Source organism: Protopterus annectens, chromosome 3.part1 (assembly GCF_019279795.1).
Source record: "Protopterus annectens isolate FY-2018-M chromosome 3.part1, PAN1.0, whole genome shotgun sequence".
Taxonomy (NCBI): domain Eukaryota; kingdom Metazoa; phylum Chordata; order Ceratodontiformes; family Protopteridae; genus Protopterus; species Protopterus annectens.
Genome location: NC_056732.1, coordinates 474,235,001 through 474,254,344, shown reverse-complemented (window position 1 = coordinate 474,254,344; position 19,344 = coordinate 474,235,001). Strand labels below are relative to the sequence as shown.

Genomic DNA, 19,344 nt, shown 5'->3' with positions numbered 1-19,344 from the left:
GGATTTCATGCTGCCCATATAAGTATCCACTATCTGCCATTCCATTCAGCCACCCAATTCCCTTGCATGCTCACATCCATACCATAGATACAACTAGCAGAACATACTACTCCATTCAGCAATTGATAGGAAGAGTGACTTACCTTGTGGGTGTGCCAGTATTGAGGATGGTGCTGGAGCGCTGACTATGTCGGATGCACAAAGTACACTCCCTATACATAGTAAAGCACAGGTAGTGTCATGTTTGGCATCCCTTTTACTGTATGTGCGAGTCAGAGAGAGGTGTCATTCCCTGGGTTCCTACCATGTTAGTGTATGTGCTATGCATTGCCTCTTTGCCAAAGCCTGGGCATACTGGGCATGGCTCCTTCTGCCTGCATGGGCAGGCTCAGGTTGTTCTTCCTTTGAGTCACTCTGTGCCTGTGCTGGCCTAAGCAATGGTGGGGGGCTGTGTGGCCCTGACCCATGCTGTTCCTTCTGCAGCTGTTTCCACAGGATCATATTGTGTAGCATGGCACATACAATGAAAATTTGTGTATGTGTAGCTGGAGAGTACTGCATGGCTCCATCGGATATGTCCAGGCACCAGAACTGTGACTTGAGCATCCCAAACACACGCTCTATTATGATTCTGGTTTGTGCGTGTGCCTCATTATGGAGTTCTTGTTTGGGTGTGTTGCATTTCTGATGAGTATCATCAGCCACTGCTCCAGTGCGTAACCAGCATCACCCACTAGGTGACCATATGGGATGTCCCCAATGGCAAATCTCTAGTACAGCTGTGTCATATGCCAGATGTGGGAGTCATGATAGCTTCCAGGGCTGCCAGCACATACATTCATTATAATGCCCTGGGCATCACACACAATGTGACAGTTGATGGAGGGGAAGCCCTTGCTGTTTATGTAGACCCTACACTGCTCACAGAGTTGTGCTTTGATGTGTATGTGTGTGCAGTCTATAGCACCCACTACCTCAGAGTATTCTGCTATTTGGTGGAAGAGACACATATTGCTGGTCAACGCCTCACAGGTGTTGAGGAAATATATGTGTTCACCGGCATGTGCTGACATGGCATCCAGGAACTGGTGGAGTACCCTGGATGCTGATACCTGTGAGATCCCCATGATATCCCCAGTTGGCCTTTGGAAGGTACCTGTGACTAGTATTCTTAAGCCTACACATACCATGGTATCCACTGGGATGGGTTCCCCTCTGTTGGTTCTGCGTGTGAGGTGTGGCCAGCACAGCTCAACAATTTGCTGTGCTGTAGGATGTCCCTGCCCACCCTAGAGCGCTCCACTATCTCCAGCTCATGTAGCCCCTGGTAGGTTATCCTGGGTCTGCACACTCTTCTCCTTCTCCTCACTGTGGGTTGGTCGTCAGCATTCTCATCCTCACCACCCTCAGCCTCTTCCACATATTGATGTATGAGAGTGACAGCAGCCCCTTTCATTTTGTTAGTTTTGTCATGCAAAATTTCCCCATCTGTGTACACCAGTGGTGTAGAGTTTGTGGGAAAAACCAGAGTGAAAGGTGTTTGCGTAGTTTATAGTTGTATGCTGGGCTGGGCTGCTGCCTATGTAATTGGCTGATTCTGATAATTTCACCTGCCAGTTATGTTAGTTCTCCTTGATTGCCTTCTTACTGCTGTTTTCCCCTTCCCATTGCTTTCCCTTTTAAGCCCCGAGGTGCATGCACCGTGCATACCCAGTGCTCAGATGTGAACAGAGCTGCTATTTTCTGTTTTTTTTTTGTTTTGCTTAAAACCTGGTGCATGGCATGCACACCCATTTAGGCAATGCAAACACTGCTAGGCAGCCTCAGGCACACCCCCCTTCCTTAGCTGTGCTTAGCTAAGGGCAAACATGGGCCACAGAGCTCCAATAAGCTTACAGCATGCATGACATTCCCCATTATGACGTCATCTACCTCTTAGTCTTATACCATGGTGTTGCTGCACCTACATGGTTGGGTGCAAGCTGACAGTGAGGGGAAATCTGCGATTCAGTATCAATCCCCTGATTTGCATAAAACTGACTGCTAATGCATGGTTACAAAACTGGCACTCAGCCTTCCCCCTTAGCAACCATTATTCCATGGTATTGTTGTCTTATGCATGCCATTCACTTTTATGGCAGAATGCTGATTTTGGTTTAAAAGTTTATTTCCAACTTTTTTTTCTTATTTTCAGGCTGATCCCATTTGCGCACCGCTGCCCTACATTTAAACGGATAATATTGGCCAAAAAAAGTTATGTTTTTATAATTTTGCAGCTATTTCCCATGCCAATGGCCATATATTTGGCATGCCTACTACATTGAATACATGCTTTCTTTGGAGATGTCATGCCTCTGTTTTGTAATTTGCGGAAATGTATATTAGGTAAGTAGCAGAATGCATTTCTGCAGGTTACACTATTCCTGCACAGACGCCTGCCTGCTTCCTTTATCTCTAATTCACCTCATTTGCATGGTTTTCACATGCAAATGGGGTAATTAGCATACAGGAGTTGTGTCTGTGCAGGAATAGTGTAGGAGCATTCGTGCACGTCCCGGGAGCTCATTCCTGGATCGTTCATCGGCCATATTGCGTGCAGCAGCTCTTGCACTATTCCTGCACACCGTGCAGAGCTTGCTGAATCCCAGGGAATATTTAACTAGTCTCACTATATTTTCCTAACTGACTGAAGAATTACTGTCCCCTACTTACTTGCTAGAACAAGGCAAGATGAAGTGGATGAGTGTCTTTATTCTCAGTTCCAATAACAAAGTGCCGAGTGTCTTCTGTTACATCTTTCACCAATATCTAAAATAATTTCATTGCTAGTTATAGAATAACATCACATCTACTCACTTGATTCTGTGGTTCCCACACTATCCCCTGACTAGAAACTGAACCAGGATCTAGCACAGATGTGTCACAATACACACCTACAGCTTTGTTAAGCTTCATCCAGCACCTGAAGACTGTAAAAAAATTCCAACCCTTTCATCCGTCCTGGAGAGACTAACCAGGCATTCTTTGGCACCCAGGGGCAGAAATAAGTTCACCACTAAGAAGAGCTCAGGCCTTTCCCAGACATTGCGTCTCTGACTGCATTTAGGCCTGTGAGACAAAATCTTTATGGCCTAAACCAAGTCATTTAATTTCTGGCTATGTTTCTTAAATTAAGCTGAACTGACCTTAACCCCTTCCCTTCCAGCATCCTCTGTTAGCACATATACATTTCCTCATTTATAAAAGTACATTCTGATATAAATGTATATTTCTTTTCTATCCAGCAGGACCCACTGTTGATACATTTTTAACATAAGCAGCTTTACAAATACATTTTTAACCAAGCATCTGTACAAATCAATTTGATGCACAAATGACATAAAATTCTTTACAAAACTCCAGCTAACTATGTTGGCATATGTTATAGGTTACTATCTACATGAATTCTTTGATTCCCAACTAGTGAATCAAATTTAAGGGTGTTTTATTGATGATGTAGTTACCCAGGGTGACAGATTTCCCAAAAGGTACTATAATGCATTTCTTGGTATTGAGTTTTAATCCATGACTTTCGCACCAAGTGTTTGTCTGTACTGGACCTTCCTGAAAGGTGTTCTCATTTGTGGGGAATTCGACAACTGCTCCCAGTTTGCAATCATCTGCAAACTTGGTTAACAAGAGGCCTTTGCCATTGGCTTTGATATCTAAGACGTAGATGCCAAAGAGGAGTAGGCCTAGTACAGAGCCCTGGAGACTCAGCTGGTGACCGGCCTCTATAGGGAAGTGGCCTCACCTTTTCTAACCTCCTGGGTCCTATCAGTGAACCAAATAGCTATCCGGCATTTTTATAAAGGGGTTTATATCTAAATCTGTTAGTTTGCTGACAATGCCCAAGTGGGGTACTATATCAAATGCCTTAGCCAGATCTAGGTAGACAGTATATACAGCTTTCTCCTCATCCATTGAACATTTGAAACTGCCCTGGGTGAGGATAAAGTACTACCTACTGTGCTAACAAGTCTTACTCACCATATCAGCTGAATTTTTAAAAAGTCTATCTTTAGTGAATGTATTATTAAGACTATCTCTTTCCTCTAACTTTTAGTCTTTTTTTTCCCAGTTAGGGGTCACCATAGCAGATCACCTGTCTGCTCATGATTGGCAGTGGAGTTTTATGGTATTGAATTGCCAGCCTGGCACCCAACCTTCCACAGAAGGCACGCACTCACACCTAGGGCCAATTTAGAGTGTCCAATCCACCTACAGCATGTCTTTGGGATGTGGGAAGAAACCATAGCAAACCCACACAACCACAAGGAGGACATGCAGACTCCACACAGGAGGTACCCCAGCCAAGGATCAAACCAAAGAGCCTCTTGCTGTGAGGCAACAACACTAACCACTGCACAACCATGGCCGTATGGTTATTTTTCCTCTTCCACTACTTTGTTATTCAGGGATATGTATATATCCTGACAGCACATGCTGAGGAAGGTAATATGTGATGTCCCTGTACCACCGGTTATCTCAATCCATGGAGTCAGGCAAGTTGTTAACACAAGAAAACACTGCAAAAAAGCAGCACTGTATAAGTTTATATATATATATATATATATATATATATATATATATATATATATATATAGATATATATATATACACACACACACACACACACACACACAAATATATATATATATATTATATATATATATATATATATATATATATATATATATATATATATATATATATAAATAAAACACACATATTTCCGGCTTACAGGGAATTCCATTAACAAACACATGATTACAGAACCATGCAAATAAGAGTGGACACCATAACAGTAATAAGCAGCCATGGAGAGGGGCTCCCTAACAAATCAGCTAATATAGTGATTACCTATCTGGTGTATCTAACAATGGGAATCCTTTTCAGGATGTGCACAGAAGGGGAAGCATCCCAAGCAGTATAAAAATCTCCCAATATTTAGGAGTCGGGGAACAGATTATTGGTGAGTGTTCGGAAGGCTGAGTTCTGAACCACTGATGAGCCAGAGAAGGCTGGATTCCTGGGTCATAAGCCAAGAAATAATGGCTGATGATGTTATGACATGATGGCCAAGTAGCCACAACACAAATGTTTATAAGACAGACATTTTTTACATAAGCACTGGAAGCAGCTATGCTCCTGGTGATGTGGCATTTGACATCAATGTTTTTCACAGATTAGTTTACCACCTTAAGGAAAACACAGCCCAGTTACCAATCCATTTGGAAAAATTTTACTTTGTAACTGTTAGACCTTCCCATACTAGAGCAAAGGAAATCAGCTGCTCCATCTTCTGCAACTATAGCACTTCCTTCTAGAAAACAGGGATGAATGGACTGGTTTAAGGATAATTTTGAAACCATTCTGAGAAGAAAATCTAGGTTAGCTTAATGGGATGTCTAATCTTTGTGAAACATCAGACAGGGTCCTTTCCAAATAAGAGAAGATAATATGAGATCCTGCAAGCATTGGTGAGGGCCAGCAAAAAGCATCTTTGAAGAGACAAGCTTCAGACCAGCTGAATAAACAAGCTTAAAAGGGAAGACCCCTTTAAGAGAATGTTAGGCCAGCTGGTGATGGGCCACAGTCCTACTCTTCATAAAAATGATCTACAGAAATACTGAGACATACATTTTTTCTGTGGAAAGATGGAGTAGACATTAGAGGCAGGTGAAAAGTATTTGTTTATTAATCAGCCAGGGTGCCACTGAGCAACTTTCCACTGAAAAGGAAACATCCTCCATTTACAGAATAAGCTTGGAGGATGGAATTATTCTTGACAGTTTCCATCACCTCTGAGTTCTTTTTGGGAAATCAAGGGGACTAAGCAAGTAACCATAAAATGTGGTGTAGACTATTATCAGCCCAGCTATGGGTACTTCCCGACTTACACTGAAAGGTTTAACTGTACTAACAAGAACCAAACAGACTGAAACCAAACTCTTCTTGGTCACCTTGGGGAAGAAGTATAAACCCTGTTTTTTTTTTAATTAGGTGCAGAATCAGAGAAACTGGTAGGAAGATGTGCATGAATCTCGCCTTGACTTGGATGAAACATGTATGTGGGGGTGATTTTACGGTAAACAGGTCAATATGAGGTATCACAGGTTTATATGTTCACAACTAAGTACTAGGCTAGTTGCCCTTGTGGGCCATTTTAAGTCTAGCTAGTTTCCCATTTTTTGCTCAAACTGAACTATCCCATTTGGTTAGAGACTGGCCTTACCCATTCCATTGTTGATAATTATATATATAGATATCACTCCTAATGACAATAACTGGGATCATGCCATAGATGATTTGAGGTGATCCATGCATGGAATAACGCATTTAGGAGCTGCCTCTATCCATTAGTAGTGCAGGGATAAATTTTCTATTTCCCATCCAAGTTGCACTTCAGTACAGACAGGGATGAACTTTGTTTTATGTGGATGGGGACTCTGTTCCACAGCAGTGGTGTCCTCTGTGAGATAAACCTGCCCTTCCAAACTCTTCTGTTGATGTTAAAGAAGAGGTTTAGATCCCTAGACTGAGTATATCTGATGACATTTTACTTGCTGAAGTGCAGTAAATCTATCAGTACTGGGCTAGAATATGCTTGTATGCCAGACACTTAGCAGTATGTAGGATACATACTAAATATAGTGACAGAGCTTTGAACTGTTTTTGAGTTGAAGACTTGAGATGTGTTCTGGGAAAGGACTGGATAAGAAGCACAAGGAACCTTCCAGTATATCCAATTCCATTGGGATATGAATGGCTAAAATATGATTCTGCTGTCAGTGGTTTGACAATATCGTGCTTTACAGGGGTATGAAATCGATTGCTGCTGTTGGCTGTTGGACCACATTAGGAGGACTCCAAGCCTCAGCTTCTCATTTAGGACTACCTCAGCAGGAAATATTGTGAGGAGGTTCAGTTTGGTTAGGTGAAAATCTCTCTTCCCAGCAGTCCACTTCACCTGGTATATGAAGACGATAAAATGGCTGGCCACCCCACTAATGAAGTGACTGTTACCAAAGCCTGAAATGGATTCAGATGCAGGAAGTGAAGACACACAGAATGTTTGTTGGGAATTGCCCACTCAAGTCTAAAGCCCAGTGACAGTAACCTGACAATAGAAAATCTGCAAATGAATGGCAACTCTGCAGTCACTGAAACCTCTGTGTCTTTTGCAATCCCTAAATCACAATGCAGATACTGTCTGTTATGAAGCTTACAAGGTGTAGGAAGGTCAGTGTCGCCTGCACCCTCACCTAAGTTGCCAAGGAAATGACCTCCTCAGCCTTTTCTAGGACTTTGGCAAGTTCCCAGCTGTGCAGTTATGAAGGCAGTTTTACTGCTAAGTTCTCAGGCATACAAGGTGATGTATAGTGGAATGACACATCATAATAAGCTCTTCAGATGCCACAAAGCCACCCTATTAAGTACCAGTGACATTCAAAAGTAATATATAATAGTACAAACCAGCACTTCATATATACTAACTCAGTAGATGACATCAGCTATACATAAAATTCATCACAAGGTCACAGAGCTTAAACAGATGCTGCATCCCACAGCCTGCCATTAATGGAACTCATACAGATGAAACCTTATCACCAGGAGGAAAAAAAAAATAATGTATGTCTTTATTGAACAGATTGGTGCTCTGTCTAGAGCCTTGTGAGCACTTCTGCATTGCTTACCTTGGCAACACTGGAGGTATAACAGAGGAAATTCAGAGAAAAAAATATGAAAAGTAGCACATGATCTACATCAGATGTTGTATAAACAGACAGACTAGAATACTGTAATAAGCAAGCAGTAATGTCACATACAGTGTGTGTTTGTGTTATTGTGTAAATAATATACACCCTGGGGTTGTTCTGAGACTCAGTGCTGCAGGCTAAAGGCCTGTACACCCCTGGAAGAGTGTTGTTTGCACAATAACACACACCCTGGAGGGGGTATTATTACACTTACAGAATGGGCTATTTATTTTTTGTATTTGTTTGCTTTTTTTATTAATATATACATTTGTAAATATTTTTGATGTAAATAGTTCCTCCACCTAGTGTTTCAAACCTGTTGTAGTATATGTAATTATATTTGACGGAGTATTTTACATCGAAAATATAAGTTATGTAAGCGTTAATGTTTACAAACACACACACACACACACACACACACACACACACACACACACACACACACACTTAAAAGTGCAGACATACATACTCGCAAACATATACAAAGAAATACAGAAATGCACACAGACAATCATGCAGACAGACACGCATGTATACATAGAAACAAACACACACACACACACACACACACACACACACACACACACACACATGCACATACACACAGAGTAATTATAATCACTTTGTTAGTGAGCACATCGTCAGATGTCTACTACAGAAAAAAAATAATCATAGAATGCAAGGCATTCCAGTTCCCTCTAGCTGCCCCATTTGCTGTCCTTTATTTTGTCTGTAGTGTTGTTCTGTGTACTGATCCCTTCCTAAAATACTGAGGATTTAAGTCAGTCAATTATGTCAGACATTAGGAGTTTCATACTTCTGTGCTGACATACTGCCTGTTGCATTCTCTCTCTCTTTCTCTCTCTCTCACTTGCTGTCTCTTTCATACAGGTGCACGCACGCGTGTGAGCACACACACACACACACACACACACACACACACACACACACACACACACACACACACACTCAGGAGGCAAGTCAGTAAATAATACAAGATATTAGGAGTTTCGTAACTCCATGCTGATGGAATGTCTGCTGCAGTATTCTCAGTAAGTCAGTATTCTCCTCTCTTGCCTTCATGCAAGCACTTATTCACACATGCAGACACAAACACATGCACACACATTTACTCACATGTGCTCTTCTTTTTTTAATTTACTTTTTATCTTAATTTTGCTGTCCTTGAACAGCAAAGTGCTATTCAGCAAGTGTAAAAAAATGGCAACTGTTTGCCATTTGATTTTTTTTTCTGAGATTTACAACAGCTTGGTATATTGCCATGAAACAATGGATTTGTTTTTCAGTGTATATTACTGGTATATTAACACCGTACTGGACAGCGTTCATTCTCCTATCAGGATGGAGATGTACAGGTCTCCCATTGTCCAAGTACAATTAATACAATACAAATGAAAGGATGGATTGGGGTGGGGAAAAAAGAAAAAAGCTTCACAGATCACAACTTAACCATGTTTCCAAAAAAAAAAAAACAAAACAGAAAAAAAAACCCAGGAATTTACAACAAGAATACAAAAAAAAAAAACTGAAGATATTGGAGGGCAAAATTTTTTAGAGACTGGAAAAACCTTAATAAGGAGAGAAGGGATGTGAAAAAAATAGTGAGGCAGTTCAGAAATGCGCTAAGCAAATTTTTTTAAAATGTATTTTGGGGACTTGTCTTCTCCACTTCATGGTCATCAGGCCCCTGTCCCTATTGGCCCATTCATTTCTCCCATCTCTTTGTATCCTAGAACACTAGAACAGACAGGTGAGAGCCAGAAGGGATACCTATAATTCATAAGGAATTAGGAGATTTTTCTGTATTCCGTTAACACCTCCATGTTGGCCATAAAGTATACTGTAATTCTCGATGTGATGGACCGGTTGATAGTGCACGTTTTCTCACACCACTGATTCCCTCTGGAATGCATGCATGCACACAACTTGGTAGGCTTGTGCGTTTTAGAATCCCTAGTTGCAAGTGCTGTAATCCTGGCCTTTCCTGAAGTTGGAGCTCTTGTGATAGAAAACACCAACCTCCTCCTCCCAGTAAGGTTGAGCCACTGATAGCTGTTCTCTCTCATACTTCCCTGGCCTGCTCTGCCAATGCCCAAGTAAAAAAGTGTACTTGGGTCATCATATGTACAGTCAGAGATGAAACCTTTATACCATGGAGATAGCCATGCTAGAAACTGACTTTAATCAGATTGTGATGACCGTGCCCTGGCCCAGCAATCAAGGAGCCTCAATCCTCACCACTAACACCAGGGAGGTCGTCTCCTAGAGGAAGAAAGGATAACTAATACACACAGTAAAGTACAATTTCCCTTAAGTGCACACAGAGATCACAGTCAGTCTGGGGCTGGTTGCTCCCTTGTTCAACAGATCCCCAATAAGACTCCCCACTGGCACAGCTATAGGGTCCAGGTCTCAGCCTAACTGGGCAAGCTAGAACCTCCAGTACCCTCTCTGTCCAACCAGCGCTTCATGTCCCTGCCCAAGTAGCTGACACAACACACACACACTTTGAGATAAATATTTATACAACTTCACAGATACTCCTGGGAAAGGCTGACACAGATTCTCCAGCTGTGCCCCTTTACCCAGACTATATGGTAGTAATTACTGCCACCACCCAATTAATAATATCAGCTACGAAAAGGCCCTTAAAAGGGTGTCCAATTATTACTGTGCAATATTAATATCTAATGGTAATGTGACTATACAGTCTAAGGCTTATCAGAGTGGCCTATTACAATAAACTCTATATAAATATGCAATGTACTCCAGAGCTTATCTCTACACAAAGCAGCCAAAGGTAGAAGGTTTTTAAAATATTTAATAATAAATAATTAAAACACAAGACAAATCTACTACACCACAGAGATATCCAAGAGTTCACATATCACGCAGAAACTTAAAATAATACAGTAGGACAGGTCTGGTTTCAAAGAAAAATACCTAATTAATCTTTACTAGCTTTAACTATTCCTACTAGATATCACAGTGCTAAAAACTTACATGTGAGCATAAGCAGACTGCTGATAAGTTAGATGTCCAGATCAAAATGCTCTAGGTCTCTTGTGAAAAATAGTATTTAAACATTACTAACAAACATGTCTCTAAGGCCCTCCCAAAATTACATCATTTTTGACACTTAGGTTTTCCCAGTATTCATACTGCATCATCTTAACACCTGGTCTGAGTTCTCAGGCCGCAAACTGCATTATTTAGCAATCTAACACCTGCACATAAACTTACAACAATAGAGGACATTTCACATGTATATACTAACAGAAACTAAAGCAATAAAGCACCTTCCATATCTAAATTCTAGTCATAAACTTTAGCCTAAAACAATGGGCATGAAATCTTCATCCAGCCGCCCTCGGGCCAAATTATAACATGAAAGGATACAACATGCTTCACTGAGCCAGTAGAGTGCAATGTTGCCACATATTTTGCAGTTCCATATTTCACAGTGTTTTCCTACATTTAAAAAACACAAGCCTGTATTGTACATTTATTTATACAGTTGATAGAATTATATATCAAATCCTATTTGACTAGGCTGGCAGCCTTCACCCATCTCTCCCCAGTCGTCACACAGATCTTACAGTAGGTATAGAAAATATGCATTTGTTAATAAAATGAGCAGATAATCTAGCACGTATGGAAAGCAGGCAGATTAGATCGACTAAAGGGCTTTATCTGACTGTCTGTTTTGTTTCCATGTCAAGCAGGATGTAGGCTAGGCTCACTTGGCAACAATGTAAACAGTTTTTTTTATCAAAAATATGCATGGTCTGGAAATATACTAGAACTGGAAATTTCAGGTAACAGGAGGTGGAGGGATTTGTGTTTTTTGACAGCCTGTAAAAGTGTCATGACACCTGATGATTATTTATGATAAGAGAAGGAGGAATACAAAACAGGAAAGCTTATGCATCAAATTATTGACAAACACACGCTCTCTTCAATGCTGTTCCGTTTTTATATTCTCCACATTTAACAGTTCCACCATTACAATATTATATTGCTCCTCAAATACTTTTCAGCAACTTTAGTTAGAATTTAGTATTATCTTACTGTTTTTTTTCTCTTTGTATGTACTGCTTTTACTGTATTACTTGCAAAACATTTTTCTCAACTAGACTATATATTTAAGTGGTCATTATTGATTAGGACACTAACTTGGCAAAAATATAAAATAAATAAATACATACAAACACACACACATGCATACATATATAAATGAATTAATAAATAAAATTAGGGTTACAGAAATGTATTAGAAAATCAGATAGGTATTACAGGTGTGAATATGCTGCTGAACCAAAGCATTACATAATAAGCTAATCGGAATGCTCAACATGTTTGCTGTACACTGAGCAGAAGCTGCTAAGTCATTCATACTACTGACGCCTCTTCGTATTTTACAGTTTCCAATCCTGTAATTCCCAAACAAACATACATTTTTATGTACTGAAAGTTGAAGATTGCTGTACCTTAGCAATATCCCTTAAATAATCACCACAAAAGATGATAAAGTAGGACAGAGTTCACCTGCAAGATTATTAATTTTTCATACATTAATATTAGCACTTCTAGGACATATTCACGAACAGACATTCAAAAACAGAACTTCTGTTCTGACATTTCATATTAGGCAAAGTAATACTGTATAAGTATAAACAATATGTCTTGTATATTACAGCTATCGTTCATCTGTGATTGTATCAAGGCATAAGGCATGTACAAATTCTGATGCAAATGAGTTGTGAAAATAATCATGATGTTTCTTATTTTACGTTACTTGTAAGACTCCCTATGCATGTCAGTTCGTCAAATCACTGCTTATGTAGGATTTAGGACAAGTTAAGAGTGAAGTTAACTCAGCAAGAGAATGCATCATTTTTATTCAAATTACACGACACAGCAAAAATGACAAGTGCACTGAAACAGATAAACTAAATGGAGTTTGTTAATTCAGTATGCATGACAAATTGCAGTGCCGCGTCCGCATACTTTTCCTCTTAAAACATTAAATTTCTTGTCTGAGAGCATGCAGAGTATGTTACTACTAAAGAAAACCACATCTATATAATTCAACATAATGACACTGCCTACATCATATGGACTAAAAGGTCACATACTTTTCATATAGCCTCTGTCCTCTCATGAACACATTCATTTCATTATCCAGTGGAAGAGTTCCATCATCTTTCCTGAAACGGTAGAAAAGTTTGGCATCTTTAAAGTCTTTATGCTCATCGCAAACTGAAAAGAAAACAAAAAGATATGACCTACTATTTTATTCTACAAATGTTCTTCTCTCAAAATCTATAACATGCTTGTTTAAGATTATTTCAGTCCACAGTTTTGCATTATCCTATCTCTCCTGCACCTGTTTTTTTTTTTTTTTTATGTTTTTTGTTTTGCATTTGTTGCCTTTTATTATAGCTTACTTAGACTCATCTTTTATATCAGCATTTCTCTTTTGTTTCCTTCAAGTTTCTGGTTGCTAGTATAGCAAACTGTTGGCTTGTGTATCACAAGAGAAAAAAAAGGAAGTTGTGTACTCACAATAATGTTCCATGTGTGTTGTTCATCTCTACCTTTATTCTCAGTGATGGGTTGGATGTGATCTATCGGATCCATCTCGGCCATTTCAAAAGCTCGAGGTCTTCAGCAAAGCTCGTGGGCATCCTTCCTTACCCATAATGCAATTCCCTAACTTCCTTATATCTCGTTTGCCCCTGACAACTCATATAAGGAAAGCTGCTTTATATATATATATATATATATATATATATATATATATATATATACACACACACACACACATATATATATATATATATATATATAGACCAAAGCATTATTTCTGAGACTATAGAATCCTGTAATACCCAATTACTGCTTGGTCTCCCAGGAGTATAGGTAGGGGGTATGGAGTGTGGGTTGTGAGAATAAAGGTCGAGATGGACAATACACATGGAACGTTACGGTAAATACATAACTTCTTTATGTGTTTTTGTCAATCTCGCTTTTATACTCACTGATGGGACGGCATCCCAAGCAACCTGACTCTTGGGTGGCTCATGGGAGTATATTCCTCAGAACTCCAGAACAAAAAGAAGTTCTACTCCCAGAGGCCACATGCACTTTGTAAAGAGTAATAAATGTATGAGGTTTTGCCCATGTCACTGCAGCACACATATTATCCAAAGGTAACCTAGCTTGGAAGGCTGCAGTTGTGACTACCAACCTAGTGGAATGAGCTTTAACAGGGTTAGGAAGAGCTCTATTCTTACAACTGTAAATGTAGGATAAACACAGTGTAAGCCATTTGGAAAAGGTAAACTTTGCAACTGGTTGACCTTTTCTAATATCAAAATAAGAAATTAAGAAATGATTTGATGTTCTTATTTCTGAAGTTCTATGTAAGTAGAACTGTAACTGTTTATGAACATCTAGAAGATGCAGTGAATATTTTCCTTTATTTTGGATGTTTGGGAAGAAAACTGGCAGCTCAAAAGATTAAATAAAGTTACTTTCCAACACAATCTTTGTAGAAAGGAGGGGTTAGTGCATAAAGAAACTCTGTTCTTATGAAAAACTAGGTATGGGGGCTTGGCAAACAAAGCTTGCAATTCCAAAACTCTTCTGGCCGAAGTAATAGCCATTAAAAAGAGTGTTTTCCAGGGTAGAGATTTCAAATCACATGTAGCACATGGTTCAAAGGGAGAACAGATAATGTTTGACAAGACGAAATTCAGATCTCAGGGTGGTGTTGGATTTTTGTATGGGAGTCTTATCATTGTAGTTCCTTTTAAGAAAAGTCTTACAAAGTCTGTAAGACATAATTCCAGACCCATTTTCTCCTACATGGAAATATGAAATTGCTGCCAACTCAATAGTGGCTGCAGCAGTTCCTTCATTGAAAAGTTTTGCCAATAATTCTAGAATAGACTGTATGGGCGCAGAAAAGGGATCTAGCTGATTGTTACTGGACCATGTAACAAATCTCTTCCATTTTCTTCTGTACACCTTTCGTGTAGATGTTTTACGGGAAGATAACAAAATATGTTTGAATGGTGAGGAAAGGAGAGGAAAAATGGTGATCAGGGGAACTGGAGCAGCCAAGCTGTTAGTTTGAGATTGTCCGGGTTGGGATGAATCATTCCTGACAGGTGAGTCAGAACGTCTGGAGCAGGGTCCTGAAACCATGGTTCATCCCGAAGATGAGGCTGAAGAAAGGGGAACCAGATTTGACAAGGCCAGTAGGATTACTGTCATCTCCAACAAAATTGCTTTCCTGCAAAAACTTGGGAATTAGATGGATTTAAGGAAAGGCATAAAGAAGTCCCGGAAGTCATTCATGAACAAGTGCATCCCTTGGTGACTCCCCTGTGTGTGTGTGTGGGGGGGGGGGGGGGGGGGTCAGATCAAAGTAGTTGCTGCATTTGGCAATGCTGGGTGATGCAAAGAGATTGCAGCAAGGCTGGCCCCATTTTTGGAAGATGTCTTCCATAACTTTTGTTTGGCCATAAAATGGCTCTTCTCAATTTGTCGGTAGTCACGTTGGATTTCCATGGGATGTGCATAGGTTCTTGGAGGCCATTGCCCAGTGCCAGACCCTCAGAGCTTCTCGACAAAGGGGATAAGATTTGGTTCCCCCCTGTTTGCTTATGTACCAGACTAAAGACATATTGTCCAACTGGATTGCTATTGTTCCTAGAGGGAAAGTGCCTTGAAATGCTTGCAACACTAAAAGCCCCACCCTCATCTCTAGGATGTTTATGTGCAACTGAGCCTCGTGTTCCTGCCAGATGCCTTGAACCTAGACAATGCCCCCCTCCCATCTGGGAAACATCTGTGTTCACTGTGGCTCGGGGTTGAGGGGGGATGAAGTGATGGCCTTGAGATACTAAAAGAGAGTGAATCCACCTTTGGAGATTCCTTTTGCAGGAATTTGTTATCATGATTATTTGTGACACTGGAAGTTCCAGCATTGACCATTGTGTGGAAAGTAACCACTGAAGTATTCTCATATGAAGATGAGCTAGGGGAATGAGTACGATTGATGCAGCCATTTTTCCCAGTACCTGAAGAACCAGTTTTGTAGAGGCTCGCATCTTCCTGATTAACAATCTTACATAATGGCGGAGATCGTATACTCTGTCTTGACGGAGTCTTGCTATAAATGTAGTTGTATTTATCTCTGCTCCTATGAAGATTAAGTTTTGACATGACTCTAGAACAGATTTTTCATAGTTTATGATAATACATATGGAGGAACAGAGTTGAAGAGTATAGTTCCCAGCTTGTAGCAGAAGATGCCTGGTTGGGGAGGTTATGAGCCAGTCATCAAGATATGGAAACACTTGGAATCCTCGGTGTTTTAGGTGAGCCACCACTACTGCCATGCACTTGCTGAACACTCTGGGGGCTGTAGTGAGACCAAAGGTTAGAGCTTGAAACTGGAAGTGACTGGCTCCTAGCCAGAAGCACAAGTACCTTCTGGATTGCCTTTACAATCGAATGTGGTAGTATGCATCCTGAAGGTCTATACAGCACATCCAATTGTCTTTTCCTAGGAATAGAAGTATCGATTGCAGTGTCACCATCCGAAACTTGGTCTTTTTCACAGATTTGTTCAGATTCTGAGGTCCAAAATGGGTCTCCAGTCCCCTGTTTTCTTTGGAACTAAAAAGAATCTTGAGTAAGCTCTGGATCCTCTCTGGTCTGCGGGGACTTCTTGGATGACTTTTTTTTAGCAACCTTTGATTTCTAATGTTGCTTGTTCCTTTTGACTGGGTGGAACATCTGGAATAGACTTGTTTACAGGAGTGGGGAAGGAGAAGAGAATGATGTATCCTCTGGATATTATGCCCTGCAACCATTTGTCATTTGTTAACTTTTGCCAGGTATTACAAAACAGGGACAATCGGCTCCCAACTGCTTCCAGAGGCAAGCAATCGGGCACTCCTTCAGGAGCGCTGGAAGGGTCTACCAATGAAAGATTCTCTGCAGCCCTGATTCTGTGGGCCTTCCCTGCTGCGAGGGAGGCGTCTTTCATTATTTTTCTCCCTCTGCCTCTACGGGAACCTTCACCTTGTGTGTCCTGGAAAGACCTTTGTGACTTTCTGAACCACATTTTCCCACTACCTCTCTGACCTTTGGGGAATGGTCTAGTAGGTGTGGAAAAATGCATGCCAATGGCAGATAAGGTATCACCTTCCTGTTCACACCTGGTAAGCGTCTTTTTAATCTTAGGCCCAAAAAGAGAAGAGCCATCAAAAGGGGTGTTAATGAAGGAAGACTTGTAGGGCTGAGTGAAATTGCAAAGGAGCATCCAGGCCTGCCTATTAATAGAGATGGCTGAACCCATCGCCCTACTCATTCCATCTGCTGCATATGATATGAGCCTCACTGATGAGTTGAAAACTAAACTAAGGGTGGTGAGCTGAGCATTGACTTTATCTGCCACCATCAGCTACAGCTCCTTGGAGGGAGTCTGACAGCTCCTTTAACATGTCCCTCTGTAATCTTGTGAAGTGAGTAAGGTAGTTTAGTGACCGTCAGGTAAAGGTCACTGAGAAAAAACTGTGCTTCCCATACCTACCCATAGTCCTGGAAACCTTATTAGGAGGATGGATAGAGGAATTAATCTTGGTTAGCTCCTTTTTGGTGGCCACTGCCATGACCATGACATCAACTGCTACACCTTTTGTCAAAAACGTTTTATCTTTAGGGGCTGTAATGTATTTGTTTGGCATCCTAGGAGTAGGTTCTATGGAGTCTGGGGTCTCCCAAGCCTTCTGAGAGATTAACTAAATAAGCTCCTCAGAAGGAGTGGTCACCCAAGAAGATGAAGGGCAAGACCCAAAGGCCTTCAGGTAAACCGACTCCTCAGCCGAAAGGAATGTGGACTACCAGTCTTCTTCTTCTGGCTTTTCCTGGTTAGGGGTCACCACAGCGGATCACCTGTCTGCTCATGATTGGCAGTAGAGTTTTATGGTGTCGAGTTGCCAGACTGGTGCCCAACCTTCCACGGAAGCACACACACATGCATGCAATCATGCCTAAGGGGCAATTTAGAGTGTCTAATCCACCAACAGCATGTTTTCAGAATGTGGGAGGAAACCGGAGCACCCAGAGGAAACCCACGTGACCACAGGGGGGACATGCAGACTCTGCACAGAAGGCACCCCAGCTGAGGATCGAACCGAAGAACCTCTTGCTGTGAGGCAACGACGCTAACTGCTGCACCACCATGGCTGCCCACTGAATGTGGACTGCCAGTCACCTCTCTGATTTAAAATTTCCAGGATGTCGCCAAAGGAGACATCTACAGAAGGTGACCATGGGGACCCTCCTGCTTTATCGAGGTCAGTACCAGATGTAAAAGACACCTCCGGGGAGTCAAGATGCTTTCTCTTGCAGGTCCTCTTCCATGGGACCTCCTCAGTGGGATATTCTGGAGAGGTTTCAGAAGAGGGGGGAGTCCACTGTTGGGCATCCTGATGCCTGGGGTCCTGTGGAGAGGGTATGTGAGAAGCCAAAGACACCTGCGCAGAACTGGGAGGAAGATCTGAGGAGGATTGCATCTTAGACTGGGAAGTAGTCAGAACCCTCCTCATGACTTCAAAAGCAGTCTGCCTCTGCTCTGACGAACATCCCGATCCATCAAAAGGGTTGTTGGGGCTAAAGGCATCTCTGGAGCAGAAGACAGAAGCTCCAAATCAGAGGTAGGAACCATACTCACCTGCACCAATGCCCCAAAGGCATGGTCAGATCTCAAGAGATCCTAACCAGCTCCGCAGATCCGACCAGAGAGTGTCAGCTCCCAGGGGATTCCTGCTCTGACTGGGTAGAAACACTTGGGGCAGATACCAGATCCAAGGAACCTGTGGGTCCTGGATCCAATACAGACACAAGCTGGATATTGGAATCTTCCAGCTCCGAAACTGAGGATGGATTGGAGGAGGAGCAGGCGCCAAGGGGGAGGACTGTGACCGATCAGATTCTTTTGGGTTCAGATCCAATAATAATTTGGCCAAGGCCAGGGTCTTTAGCAGTCTCTGCAACACCCTATCCACATCGTCATCAGACAGACTTCTGGCGGTCTGGGTAGAAAGGGCAGGAGATCTTGATCTTGTCAAAAAAGGTGAATGGAGCTGAGAAAGGATCGGTTCCAACGAAGGAGATCGGCTCCGATACCTAAATTCAGTAGGCAAGGTAGACTTTGTAGCTGAGGGTTCTGAGGAAGTCTTGGATCCAATTTGAGCTGTCTGCTCCAAGGGCTCCAATGGAGACAGACTAGGTGCTTTTTGCTTCGGCTCTGAAGAAATTTTGAAGCCGAAGAAGCACATTTTTGAGATTTCTCTGATTTCTCTGATTTTGAAGAAGACTCAGGGGATATAGCCTCAGAAAATGTTTTTTTTTAACAACCCCTTCAGAATGAGCTTATTTTTGTGCTCCATGAGTGCCCTCTGGTTAAATCCATGGCAAACTGAACATGACTCTTGTA

The 19,344-nt window shown here is 41.4% G+C and overlaps 1 protein-coding gene across 1 annotated transcript in view; it reads right to left on the bottom strand.

Annotated features, from left to right (window-relative positions):
- The window catches only part of DEPTOR (DEP domain containing MTOR interacting protein), a 1,242,917-nt gene that overhangs the window by 673,783 nt on the left and 549,790 nt on the right, over positions 1–19,344 (bottom strand). Inside the window, exon 4 of the mRNA XM_044066914.1 lies at positions 12,962–13,085. Coding sequence (XP_043922849.1) covers positions 12,962–13,085 — 124 coding nt within the window. The remainder of the gene's footprint in view (positions 1–12,961; positions 13,086–19,344) is intronic.